Source organism: Psittacula echo (assembly GCF_963264785.1).
Source record: "Psittacula echo genome assembly, chromosome: 6".
NCBI lineage: Eukaryota > Metazoa > Chordata > Aves > Psittaciformes > Psittacidae > Psittacula > Psittacula echo.
Genome location: NC_137743.1, coordinates 30,377,144 through 30,392,010, shown reverse-complemented (window position 1 = coordinate 30,392,010; position 14,867 = coordinate 30,377,144). Strand labels below are relative to the sequence as shown.

At 39.2% G+C, this 14,867-nt stretch overlaps 1 protein-coding gene across 4 annotated transcripts in view; it reads right to left on the bottom strand.

Moving 5' to 3' along the window:
• The window catches only part of KALRN (kalirin RhoGEF kinase), a gene marked incomplete at its 5' end in the record, with an annotated part of 522,231 nt that overhangs the window by 202,347 nt on the left and 305,017 nt on the right, over positions 1-14,867 (bottom strand). For all 4 annotated transcript variants that reach the window (XM_080620947.1, XM_080620949.1, XM_080620948.1 and 1 more), the window contains one exon: positions 11,864-12,055. In XM_080620947.1, coding sequence (XP_080477073.1) covers positions 11,864-12,055 — 192 coding nt within the window. The remainder of the gene's footprint in view (positions 1-11,863; positions 12,056-14,867) is intronic.

Genomic DNA, 14,867 nt, shown 5'->3' with positions numbered 1-14,867 from the left:
AACATAAACTGTATTGTACTCACCTGGAACCAAAACACTCATTAATTTTAGAGAGCATTCAAATACAGTAACTCACATTAGCTTCAGATGTTTCCATTAATGACCTCTGATTGTAAGGATTTGCATAAAAAAATCTATCAGAATCTAGGTCATCCTTGACTCAGAGGCCTTTAATCCTTTATACTCCACCAATCCCTGGGAATCCTAATACAAAGAATCAGTCAATATTAATAAGGTTAAGAAGATCTTTCAGGAACTATTTACAATAGGAACCCAATTAAAAAAACTCCTAGGTTATATGCTACAACTAACAGCACCTGAAATAAATCACTACTAAGCCCCACTTGTGAATGCCACAGCAATGAAAAAGATGAACTCCATGTCACTGTAACACCAGAGTCAGAAGAACTGTTAATCACAAAATAGAAATCACATCCTCAGGGCTGGATGTTTAACTCCTATGCAGCTATTCAACTGATTTTAAAAAATCCTGACTATTAAAGCCCCAAATCACCATGCAACTTGTGCGTTTCCTAGTTCGTACTGTGACCTACTCTAGAGTAGGTTAGACTGGGTGACTCAGTTCAATTTTTTCATCAATATTTGACATATTACACAGGATAACTTTTGCATCATATTTGCACAAACCAACTTTCTTCTTTTATACTTAGCAGAAGCAAAATTTGCGAGCACCTGTCCCCTTCTCATACATACTCTAAACTACTGCTAGCGTACCACTTGATCCAGCACAGGGGACATATGCAGATGTACACAGACATTTCAAATACTAACGCCGTACTTCCACATCCAGCTGTGGTGACTTTTATTAAGCTTGCCAGTGATGTACATGTCCAGAAAAGGAGATAATCTCTGCATTGTATTATTTAACAGGTACTAAACCTTGAAAACAATGAAAAAGTAACACAAAAATAATTTTTGTGCTTCCTTCAAATTGATCTGTGTCTTGGTATGATTAACTGGAGAAGGAAATACCAAGGCATTAGTGGTAAAACCTGATTTAAGTCCACCAAAGAGATCTAGCCACACAGCTGACTCATGCAAACTATGTCCAAAAATGTTATAGTTGTCAGCTTCATAGAAGTCTGAAGCAAATACTGAGCCTTAAAACATTCACGCTGAAGGTCCATGGAAGCTCCAGAACTGAGGTTTTATTTGCCAAGGTAACCATAGCTTTAAACAAGAAAAAAAAATTCTTTTCTGATTTACTAGACCAGAGGAAAAGAAGAATGATACCACTCCACCCCCTCTTCTTTTGGGGGAGCTTCTGGCATCTCTCATGCATTGTAACAACTTCTGTATCTTTCTTGGATGCAAAACACAGGCAGTTTCCCTCCATCCAAGAGACAATACAGCTCTTTTCCCCAGCTATTTTATCTGATGCAATACCCTTCATTTTACTCAAGTACTTAATGAGACCACTTACTGGTGGTTTGAAGGACATCTGTGCCTATTACCTAGAAATTAATGCTTCTGACTTAGAATAAGGGACCACTTAAACAAAATCTAAAACCTAAAGAGATTGCTAAGAATATCGTGCCCGCATGTTTGAAAAAACTACTGAACACCCAATGTTTATATGCTGCTATTTGTAAATGCCAGAAATTAGTTTTAATCCCCTCAAAACCAGTTTAAAAACACTGAGTAATGAGATCAATGAAAAGTAAAGAAGGAGTCAGTTCAATCCATGAGAATTACCATTGTACAACATTTTTGCTTCTTGTTCAAAACATGGATGTCAGTGGAAACAAGCAACTTTCCAGGGTATATGTTCTACCCCTTTACTATGTCGGAGAAGCATCATGTGTTGCAGAGCCAGCCCTAAAAGGGAACTCATGCCAACTCAGTAAAGTGAACATCCATCACAGCAATGAAGGCCAGAGCAGAATGCGGAAGAATTCAGTGAAATATGGGGACTTTCTTTTCCTACCTAGTTAGCACTGCTCGCACTCTGTGAGTTGTAACATAAGTGTGCAGGGAACCAAGGTCAGGTTGAGAAAAAAAAATAAAAGAACATCACAAACACAACTGCTCCAGAGAGAGATGTCCATTAACCCTGTCTTCCTCTGCTATCATGCCAGGCTTACACAAACCTACTCTGAACAGTAACATCTACCTTTTTCATAATATGCATTAGTAAGTCACATAGAGCCAAGCTGAGGTTAATTTATGGCAGGACTTCAGCCCATGCCTATCTTTAAGCGTCTGTTCAAGTGCTGCTGTGAATCTGGCTTCACTGCACACCCTTTAGGAAATTGCCTTTTCTACCTTGATTTCCCACACCAAAATGGTGCAGATAATAAAACTTTTTGGCACAATCAACCTTCATCAGCTGATGTTTATTCACATTTAAAATGCATCTATTGCTGTTTCAGCTGAAAGAACTGATGGTTGTTATAAATTGGAAGCACATTTCACAACATTTTCCAAAGTCACATTCAAGGTCTCATGTAAATGTCAACAGAAACTTAGAAAACAGTGTATGTAATGATGAGATGCAATGTGACCTCATGCCACCAATGAAGTGCCACACAATGACAGCATACCTAATAAAATGTGACAAGATGTGTTATGACCAGATATGGAATATGAAATGCCACAATACGTGACTTCCACCGTAAGGTACAGACGATGAGACAGCCTGCTGCAAGAAAAAATGTTGTCAGATACCACCAAACTGATTGGGAAGAAATGACGAGTGGAAAGAAAGGGAACATTCTGTAAAAAAAACCCATCCGATCTCTTCCTAACCTCTTTCTTGCTTTTTCCCTGTTCCTCACCAATTTCTTGACATTCATCCTTCGTTGGGCTGCATCTGGTGCTTCTGTATGCTGACGTTTTTTAATTAGTAACCTTGCTTATGGCAAAAGGATTTGCAATGCCTAAACATCTGATGCTTTTTCCAAGACCTGCATGGACCAGATTGATATAGCACAAAATAATCTCCTCTCAAGGGAAACACGATTTGGGTAGCTGGGCTTACATGAGGGAGTGTGCAGATCCCCAGCCCAAGGTCATGTAAATGTAATTCAGGGACTATTTGCTTGAGGAGAAAAAGTTGGCTTGTAACTGAAGAATCAGAAGTTCTGTGCTTCTTACCATCATGAATTGCAAAAACATGTTCCTCTTCTAATATAATTTTAATATGAGTTATTTGTAATCATGAATCTGGATGCAAGTAACTGCAGTAATTGTACTAAGCAAATCAAGTTCTGTACTTGATGATACTGATAATAGGCTTGGAGAAGTTCTTCCTACATCAGAAAATTCACTCAGATTTACACCAGCATAACACAGTACACAGTGTAGGAGAAGCTTTCCGTAGCTATTAATATACACTACAAATTCAGCAATTTACTTAAACAAATGCAGGTACCATTCCATTTTACTCCGAATTGTTCACTGGTTCTAAACATTTCATTACTTCTAAAAGGCGAGTTGCACTACTTCTTCCCTCTGTGCCTTTTCCAGTGACTGGTCATATTATTAGCAGACTTACCCTGGTCTGCTGCTTTGAGTCGTTTTTGCGACTTTGTGAGCTATGTCCTAGGAATCGCAGAAATTAATCACTTGTGACAATTCTGAATCATTCTGAAACTTGCTAAAGATTAAACAGACCATGGGACCTTTCTCTAACCAAAGTGTCTTACTGGATTCATCAACTTGAACCACTACATTGACACTAACCATTTTAAACTAGTTGTGCAGACTCTGTTGCATATGTGTATTTAAGGTGCAACAGCATGGGTCTTTTGAGTGAGGCAAGAATCATAGAAGTGTCCCTGTATAGTTTTGATGAAGATTTACTCAGTATGCAAATCATCACTGGCTGCCCAATCTGTTGCCTTTGTACACAGCAGTAAAAGCTACAAGCCCACACACTGGTACTGGAAGAAGCTCATCTTCCTCAGCTTCAGGAAATCAGGAAAATGGGCTGTAATATGACTAATAAAAGGGTACTTTATGTGAGTTGGCACATCCTATTTAAAGATGCTCATAAAATACCCTTCTAGCTGCAGAATGAACCTCTGTTATATGGACAGCAAGGCATACAGACTGGAAACCCATCTCTGTAACACACAAACTACATGCCAGGGCCCTGAAAAGCCAATGACAGTATTTGAGTGAAACCAAGCAGTCAGTCAAAATCCCAGTGAATGGCCTGAAAAATATGGATAATAGGCTTGGATGGATAAAATATGGATAGACAAGTGTTAACTCAAATGTAGTTTGTAGGAATTCTTGGCAGAATGATGGGAAGAACTTCTCTTCTGTGCGCCTGCCCTTGCTCTGCTGTAGGTTTGACTTTCTGACATTTGGTTTATGCAGCTGCATTTAAAAGCATTTACTTCTTATTACCTTGATCTTGTCTCACAATTTTTTGCCATCACAGATGGCAGAATCTTATTCACTCGCAGCCTGGCTGTGCTTCAAACTCCCCTGCTCAAGAGCGGGATGTGCTGCCAGGATACCACAGCTCTCTTCATTCCCAGCTTCTTAACCCTTCATGAAAAAACCTTGCTTCTAGACAACAAATAGACAGGACAGAGGGGCACCCTGTACCACCCCAACTGTCTTGGTTTCTGCATCCCAGATCCTTGGTAGCTTTACAGTCAAGATTTAACTCTGCAAAGAAACCACCAATGTGAATGGCTGGTGAATGTTTGCATTTTGGTCAAAGCCACAGTCTGTGTCCTGGAGTTGGAGGGGGATTTGTTCTTATTTTGCTGCTTCATAGTAATTACTGATATCTGAGAGTGACTTTTACATCACATCACAGAAGAATAACACTTGTTATAACAGCAGAACCCTCTCTACAGTCCCAGTTATCAGAATGATAACAGTAAACTGGCAAGTATCTGTCTTCTCCAAGGAATCTGCCATCCAGGCAAAGCTCTGCACACATTACCTATATGTGCAGCTCTGGTAGTTTACTTTTCCCGCATCCTCTGCTCTCTGCCTGCAAATCCCACTCTGAAGGGGATATCAGAATGTTTAGGAACTGAGCACTTTTTTCCTTTTTTTTTTTTTTTTTTACATCAGCATTTCCTTAATCCCTTATAAAAGAATTTGCTTCCCCCCCCTTCTCTTGAGATTTTTCTGCTCGTAATACTCCCCCCTAAACTACGCTGATTCAGCTCCCACCAAAACCGAAGTTCGTACTTGTAAGAGGTATAAACTTAAGGTTTGATGTTTCACAGCCCTGCACTGACAGCAAGCGCAGATATTTTCAAAGTTCAACTTTGTATGCTGCTTTGTACTTATCTCAGCTGTCAATTTTATCCCATTGAAGGAAAAATATTTTCTAGCTTTTGAACAAGGCACAGGGTGCTTCATTCTAACCCTAAAAAAAGTTCCAGGATGTGACAAGGCCAGTCAGTGAATATATTATGTGCAGAGAGCGAGTTTGGGTTATTTTAGTGTTTTATGCTTTCCTTTTTTTTTAGATCTGACCGTAATATGAGAAAAACAAACAAAAACACTGCCTAGGACAGTGTATAAGTAGTGTATAAGTGTGTAAGACAAACACTTTGTGGTAGACATGCCCAGAGAACAAGACCTTTTCAGGACTTCTGAAAGTTTTCAGCAAGTGAAATTGCTAAAGTGATTATCCCATTCACCACAAGTCTTTATTATCTAAGGGGTGATTGCTCTGAGATGTCAATATTAACAGTTAAAGTCAAACAACAAATTATTAAGTTCAGTAACATTAACTTTGAATCCTGGGTCATTTTACAATGAATGACAGAGTTATATAGTATATCCCAGTACCATTGTCATGTTTGCACCATGATTAACTTTGAGACATTCAGTCAACTCTTCTGATGAGAATCAACAGTAGCTGACTTTAGCCCCATGAGCCTTCTGCTCCCCTCTTCCCAGCAACTCTGCCACAATGTGAGGGTCAAGCTCTGTCAAAATTAGTGACCTACACTGAAATAATCTCCTAATCACGATATTCAACTGAAGCAGGGAGAATTTAATTTCACAGGTTTTGGTTATCAAGTAAAATGAAGTTAGTAATGCCTGCAATAAAACACTGTTACTGTCCCTGACTGACAGGGTAAATCCTCTCTCATTACTCACTTGAGTAACCCCACTGATATCTATGGGGTGACCACGGTGACCTGCTGACCACAAATAATTTAGGTCTGTGTAAGCTGCCTGCACTTAATGGTCCAGAACTTTGCTCTCAGTTTCTCATGGCCTTATCAGACAAGCTGTTTAGGGTGAAACTTTCCATACCAGGTATCTGCCTAAAGCTTTACTTGATGAATTTTGAGGTAAAAGGTTCAGAATGAGAGGAAGGGGAAAAAGGAGTTACTTTGCCTGTGTTAGAAAAGGAATTTTATTTCTGCTCACATGAGATGCTCCAGACCATCCGTGATTTTAAGCAAGGGTTTGAAATTTTGCGGGGTTCAGCCTTGATGGCAAGAATATACATTATGTCATCCCTGTGAAAATTAGCCCAAATTTGGTCACTCATATCATGTCTGCCAAGTTCACATGTTCAGTAAGAACCTGTTAAGAGTATGGCAGTTCATTTTTATCAACATTGAATATTTCCTGAGCATACTCATCCGCCTGTTCTGTGGTCCAGGTAGACCTTGCAGGCTCCACATGGAACTGAAGCACTGAGCACCTCTTCCTATTGCTCTTCGGACCTATCAAGGGCAAACAAAGTACATGGCATATGAGCTGAAACCACAGGACTTCTGCTTCTGCTTTTTGCTGCTGTTTTGTTGGGCTCCACTCAACACAAAAGTGGTAACCCAAAACCCACTTAGAAATGAGAAACCGCAAGGTGGTAAAACATGCTTTTCATGCCCCAAAGAGCTATGAAACAATTGCAGAACTCCTTTGTAGTTCAGTAAAGACCCATATACTGTAAATGGATCTAATTTCAGTGAAGCTTCTTCTTAATTTAGCAACTGCATTATCTGCCAATACAAGAAGTAACACAACAAATCTTTACTTCAGTAATATAGAGAATATGCTAAGGTACGTATACTTGCTTTTAAACACCTACATTAATCCCAAAAGCATAAAATCCTGCTGATGAAGCCAAGACCTTGTTTGCATGTAGATATTACACGAGTTATATATCTGTAGCCTCACCTCAGCATTTACTTGAAAGAAGTAATTTCCAGGCATTTCTATACTGTTGATTAAACTCCCAGCACTGAAGCTATATCAGAAACTGCTGTATTTCCTGCCACTTTAAGCCAGGTAAAACAAAACTCGGACTGCTAAACAGAAAAGAAAATCTGTATGGAAAATAAAGACATTTACGAGATGCTAAGTCATCATTTAATTATGCAAGAGGATTTAATGTTCTTAATTATATTGAAATGGTGACAGTGCTCTTTTGTGTCTACATTTTTATATCTAGAAATGCAAAGTACACTTCAGAACTCTAAGTTTAAAACTCTGAAACCAATGTAAAATATTAAGATTCAGACAATGAATTAAAAAATGCTTTTATTTGCCTTGAGGTTTTTGAGTCTTCAGGCTGTGATTATATCACATCTGCAACCTCTTCTGTAGGAGGCTCAAATACTATTCTCTTTTAAACAAAATGAAATGACAGCCAAGAATCTGGTGTCATCATTTAATCCCTGCAGCTGAAAGCTCACAGAAAAGCATCAACTATGATGAGATTTGTGATCTGACAATCTTGCCAATAACTGATTCAGATCTGAAGTAAGATCCTGAATTGAATCACACTTAATCCTGAGAGAAATTACCCAGGTACAAGTCTGTTGAACACATTTATCCCACTGATAATAATTTATAATTTTACCCTGCCATACCGATAATTGATTTCCAGTGTACCAGGTTTCTGTTCACATTATCAGGAATCCCTTGGCCTGAAAGGGCATGAAGGTATTGACTATAAACTAAGAGGGTGCCATGAATACTGTAGGACAGTGGGAAACACAACATCTCTTTTATAGGCATAGACATTGCTCACAAATTCTGATACTAACAGTCACTTAAGGAACTGCTCTAAATCTATGCCTCTAGAATGTTTTTACCATACCAGAAAGTCATTATTTCAGACTATTGCATGCATTAAGTAAGGGCACTTAAAATAAATAATAAAAATTATTGTTATGCTTAATTGGCAGTCTTTTTCACATTCCTCCAACTATGTAAGTCATTGTTCAGCTTGACCCATTATTGAATTGTGAACGCATTATAATCCTTTTATAATGCATTCACATTAAATGAGCAGTGATTCAAGTACTATTAAAAAGCCACTCTCAACTTTCATTGCTCATGGGATATCTGGATTTAAACAACTCTAATTCAACACTATACACTGTCCTCAAGAAATTCTAGAAAGGCAGATTACAAAAGGAAACATTCCTTCACAAGATCACTTTTTAAAAATGGGAGCTGTTAAAAGCCTCTCAGGTGCTGGGAATCTGAGCAGTCACATGTGGAGATGAAGAGGTGGGCAGAGCAGAGTACAGGTGAAGCCGTGAGTTCACAATCAATGTACTCATCCATGCCTGGGAATTATCACATCACAAATGCGATTCATCTGTGCTAGGAAGACTGTCAGAAGCAACACATTCACTGCAGGAAGGTATTTAGAATGTTTCCATACAGACCATGTCAGTAAGACCAGTTCTTTGTACTTAATTCTCCCTTTTACCAGTTCTGTCTCAATAGATTAATATATCAAGAAATAATGAGAATTTTGGAAACTTAGATGAAAAATACATCTAGGCCAAAGTTTCCTGCATTATCGCCAAGAAAACATGAAGGGAACTGTTTATTCATTTTCAAGGACATAAGAGTAACAGTTGTTAATAGTTTAAGAAATGGTTTTAAGAACTACAAAGGATGAAGTAAATAATGATGGTTATTATCAAATAATAATGCCTTCTAGAATCATGCCACATACGTTAGGTGTGAAACCTATTAACTTGCCAGCTAAACTGCTTTCTCCTCATCCCAAGACACTCCAAGGTGATGGGTTTGGATGGGCATAGTACAGTCCAGCATCAAGAAAGTAGGAGGGGCAAGGTTAACCAGAAAGGCATGTGTCAGCATTATAACTGGAATGCTTCCCGCTAAAACAGAAGCAATGGATCTCCAACCCCCTGTATTTTACTGCTGCAGCAGAAGGGTTTTTTGCCTTGCTATCTTCTACAATTTAAATCTGACTCTGGACTCCTTAACTCAATTAAAACTGCTACTGACTCAAAGGGATTTTTTTCTTGATAAATCCTGACTTTAAAATTACAATCTAATGTTATCTTTGTTGTTTGGGACTGAAATCCCAGCAAATACAGTGAATTTATTTTGAAACAGTTTCATCAAATGAGCTTGCATAGTGAAGATCTGACCTGGACAAGTGGGTAAGTGGGGAAGAACCTGCATTTGGTCACGCCAAGCCCTGTAGACTGGGAAGTCTCACTGGGCTGAGCACATTTTCTAGTCAGGGCCCAGGGAGGAACCAACTGAGATCAGCTGGTAAGAAACAGGGAAAGGACATAATACTGTCACAGGTATGGTGGCAAAAAAGGGCAAAAATGTATTTCTTGATTTTTGAGGAATCCAGCTATCTGTTTCAATGTTCAAACTAAAGAATGACAATTATATTGGTTAACTTGCCATTTTATAAAACACATGAAGGGCCAAGCAAGGCCAAGCAATGAGTCATTTCTACTTGAGCCAATCTATTTATAGCATAAAAAGGTAAATACAGATCCAAACATGTGCTAAGGCTGTCTTGTTTTAATGCTTTGCCGTTTACACTAGTTCCCCCCGGCAGACTTCGGTTACTTCACTGTGTCTGTGTGGATCCTCACAGCTGGCAGCCAAATACTAAAACTGCAACAACTTTCTCACTTATTATTTGTGGCAAAAATATTCAGGTATTGGGCTGTGTGACTCTCCTTCGGTGTCACTGAAGGAGGCAGGTGAAATTCAATGAAATTCAGTGAACTTGCAGAAAATCAGAGTGTTTGGCCCCCACAAGAGTGAGTTAACATGGGGGTAAGTGAAAACTTCCTTTCTCTTAGAGAGCACCTGTGCATCCTCTGATGTTGGGGAACTGCCAGAGACTGCAATAACTTTAGCAGCCTCTTTACACCCAACCCAACAGTTGTCATGCTTTCTGATGAAAAGGGATTCCTGTGTCCATCCTGACTTTGCTGATACCTCAGTTTGATGCCACAGCTCCCTCGAACATCCCTCTGCAGAGAGGGACAACTGGAGTTTGTCCACCCTCAGGCTCCCTAAAATTGACAGCAAGTACTTACTGAGCTTTCCAAAAAGGCATCACTGCACCAGTCCCATGTGTAAAGACCAATGAGGCAGAGATTTAGGGTTTACTCTCAGTATCTAGTAAACAGCATTGTTCCTGTCACAAAAGACTGCTTCTGTAATAATTTAAAAAATAAAAAGTGCATTTTTAAATATCTGCATTTTTACACACAGAAAGAGGGCTCATTAACACCAGGTGAGTGGAGCAGGCAAATTCCCTTCTTGTTGAAGAAAGGTGGAAGTATGTATAGTGCACTGCAACCCAAACCCCTTCAAACAGGGAAGCTCTAGTTCCCAAACCCAAATTAGCCTATACAGTACCAGTAATTATCAGAAGAAATTTAGATTATAGAAAATACTTCATACTGATAACTTCCTGAAGTCATGCCTATCTTTGTGTTACTAGTCACCACCTGCATGGGTGAAACAAGGTTAATCACGGTAGGAAACTGTTACGAAATAATTTTGACTGAGGAAATAACCAACCAAGTTTCCCCCGTGGCAAACCAGCATAGCTGCAAGCATTTGAGCTACTCTGGAAACAATAGTACTATTCACAGTAACTAGTAACTAGATTTTAGTATATTGCAAAAGCAGGATGTAAAAGGAAAACTTTTATGTATCAATAACTATAATGGACACAATGTATTTCCATCTTCCATATATATATGTGTATATATATATACGCACATGTACATGTTCTTACACCTTCTGCTTAAGGAGGCTCCCCAACATGCTGAAGCCTGCTATACACAACTTGTTTGTAACATGCAAATCAATTAACATAGGCAAAGCTTTCAGCTTCTAAGAGAATCTTTCTGATCAAGTGTGCTTTTGCTAATAGATGCTGCAGAGCACAAAAACAGCTATTCTAATTCCATCTCTCCTAGCAGAAACCCTGTCTTTAAAAGTCACTCATCACTGAATGGCCTTTGGTCCGCAGAAAAATGTGAAGTATGCTTTAATTACATCCCCAGTGGCCTCCCATTGGATGTCCTGTCCACTGTATCTCTGGCAAGACAGCCTTATCTCTGGATATTTTTCAATTACACTAAGCAGCATTTATTCAGGTCCTCACTGATTCACTGTATCAGTATGTGGCTATTTGCTCTTTAACCATAATTTCAAAAAGTGAAGTCTGCCTCATTAAAAAATGTAAGATTTCCAGTAACACTTAATAATAATGGCTACATTAATTAACATTACATTCAAATGGAATCCCTCTGAGGATACGTGTCACACTACTAGCATGTTTATATCTAATGTGGTAGTATCAACTCTTGCTTTTACAAAGTAATTCTTGCTTTATAACAATACATGCTAGTTGAGAATTAAGCACTGCTTGATATGTTAGATATGCTGTCCCTGAATTTTAGTGTACTATATAATTTGTTTCATTCATATTTTATTTCCTCTTTACAACAGTTAGTCATATGCATCAAATGAACTGGATATCAACCCTGTGCAGTGAAGATGCCTTTTCTCTGTCATCTGAGTTTTCAGAGTCAGACTCCTGCAGCACTTTGCAATACACAGAAAAATTCGCTCATGCACATCTTACCTCTTTGGTGTGGGTATGGAAGGAGACTGACATGTCCAAGAGAAGTTTCCGCTGTTCCACCCTCCGGACAAAATCCTGAATCCGTACTTCCAGATGCCGGGCTGCTTTATAGATCTCTTCAGGGTCACATTCTCCAGTCTGAGCCAACTGCTCTGCAGCCTCCAAAAGCTTGTCTGCATTGGTGTATGTATTCTACCAGCAAACAAAGCAAGAAACGGAGTATGAGCAATACAACTGTGGCAAGTAAACCGTTGAGATAGGCTGTTTATACTTTCAAAGGCATGAAAGGCAAGTGATTACCAGAGTTTTAAAACAATAGTAGTAATTCCTACTGGCACTGCCTTCTGTGGAAAGAGAATGTATAAAGTCACATACATTAAATAATTTCTTATTTGAAACACACCACCCCATCCCAATTCTGCTAGGCACAGTAACAGGACTATCCACTTGTTTATTCCCAAGTCCCCTGGAATTTCTCAAAGATAATGTAATGAAGCAAGTGGGACTAACCACGTGATACTCGGCTACAAGCTCATTGCAAAGGACTCACAATGGCTATCACATTACAGCATGTAATCATGTTAGCCAGATGCGTCTCAGCCTCAAGAAACCTTTGCCTTTCATTGGCTTTTGTGAGATAACTTAAAAAGACTGTGTCTTCAAGCTCCTTCTACGTTTTTTCCTCTCATCTACTGTTCTGCATCATATTTGTAAATGGAGTAAGTCTATCTGATTAGCTTGCAGCTGCCGGTAGGTATTGCTGAGATTGCTTTGGAGGGGTAACATTTCCAGCTGCACCGGGGCATGGGCCTGCCCTCCATTACATAAGAATTTGAACACCATCCTGAATAGATTTACTCCATAGAAATGGCTTTGCAACATGTGAGGTATTATCACCACTTTACAGAGAGGGAACAGAAGAACATGGAAGTGAAGCAATTTACCCAAGACTGTGCCAGACTGTGGAGGAACAGAGGTGAATTCCCTCAAACTTACCTCAGCTTTCAAACTACCTGACCATCCTTTCTCTCCCTTTTTCATTTTTCTGGAAAACACCATTAAACTAATACATCAGAGTCTCATAAGTAACAGCAGCAATGGAAAGGGACTGCAATCATCTCCATAGCCATAGAGCCATGTTTAGTCAGCTACGTTTAGCCAACTAAACATAGTCAGGCCTTGCTGCAATAGAAAAGCTTTTTTCACTTGCGGCCAATGCTCTGTGGTGTTTAACACAACAAAAATAAGGACAGACAAAGATACCAGCTTAAGGGTGTTTCCAGTACCAGGTGAGATCTTCAGAAATGCTCAGTGTCAGCCTAAGACTGCTCCCACTGGGAATTTTAACCTCCCCATCAATAGAAGCAGAATTGTAGCACTTTACTTTTCAAAAATCCTACTGAGAATCCTCCGCAGTTTAAAAAGTACATTAACTTGAGGCTTATACACAAAATATGTTTGAACACTGCACACACACATGCACTTCTGAGCATTAAAGTAACACTGTCAAACATAAAAGCCGTGACTCAAGTCATGTTTTTACTTAGATAATATCCTGCTGCAGCCAATAGCTGTTGCTTCAGAAAATATTCAATACAGAGATGGAAGACTGACCTCCAAGTTTTAATGAGAGAAAATATCTCCAGTTATAAAAAGCTGAAAGAAAACAGCTCATTCATGGTTCACTTTCCCAGTTTCTGAGGGCTGACTATAAATATACAGTATTTGCATTTCTCTTTTTGGACTGTGAAGAACATATTCTAGACAGTTTTGTTACCAATAGTAAATTTTATTCCCTCACTTTCAGGCCACTGCTATAATGGTTAGGTTGTTAACAGCAGCAAAATGTTATGTTTTAATAATCATTTTTTGGAAACCTCCTTAGCTGAGAATTTGTAAAAAATGTTCCATTTACTATGATCTGAATTAGGGTCCAGTTTCACTTAACAGCATCCTTTCTGAATGATCCTCTTCCAATAGTATTTGGAACAAATGCCAAAGCTAGCACTATTTTTCAAAGTCTACTCCACTCGAGGGTTTTTCACACATTACCGCTGTAGCGGCTCGAACACCGGTCCAGCTCCCTGCGGAGAAGGCTATTCCTACTTTTATTTGTAACATTTAGAATACTTTTAAATGCATTCATTCTCTGCTTATGGCACACATCTGGGACACAATTACCTTTGCAGAAATGCAGCATGACTACAGCTTTGCTGCATTTGTACCTAACATACTTCTGTTCATCTCTGCTGAAAACCATTACAAGTTTACTGATTCTGGCACGTGATGTACCTAATGACGTATAGATGAGGTGAGTTCACCAATATGATGATCAGATATAAACCCACTGCATGGTGAAAAGGGTGTACGCTAGGCCCTGGATTTGGGGGCATTTCAAGCATGGTGAAATTTTGGTTCACCTCTTTTTCTGTCTTTGCCCACTAAGTTCACAGCTAAGTGTCTGGGTTTTAAAAACAGGCGCAGTTCATGCTAGGAGAAACACTAGCATCTTTACCCCTGCCATTCTAGAGGGCTTGGTGCTGAGAGATTTCCAGCTCACTGCTGCAGATTTAAGAGGTTTAGATACATTTCAGATAAGCAACCACATTTGGGAGTTAACCACACTTGCCATGAACGCCAGAGCTTGACTTATTCATGAAAGGATTGTCGTCTACTGTCAGATGAGATATAAACACAGTACACGCCAAATAAGCTAGAGGTTATTTGTAGGGTGAGGGCCTGCTCTACTTTTGTTCTGTTCATTTGCCTAAAGTGCACATAAATACCAGAAGTTGTTACACAAATTAAGTATTTTCATGTGCATCTATGCCTCTACAAGTGCTGAACTAAAGCTATGTTGAACCTGAGAGCTTGATCCTGGTTGGTACTATAATGCCGTACTGCTTGCTTGCTCTGAACATTTTCATCCTGAGCTTGCTCTCTTGTTAGTAAGCTCTTCACAGTACAGACCTTATTTCATTTCTTTGAAGCACTTCACACTGTT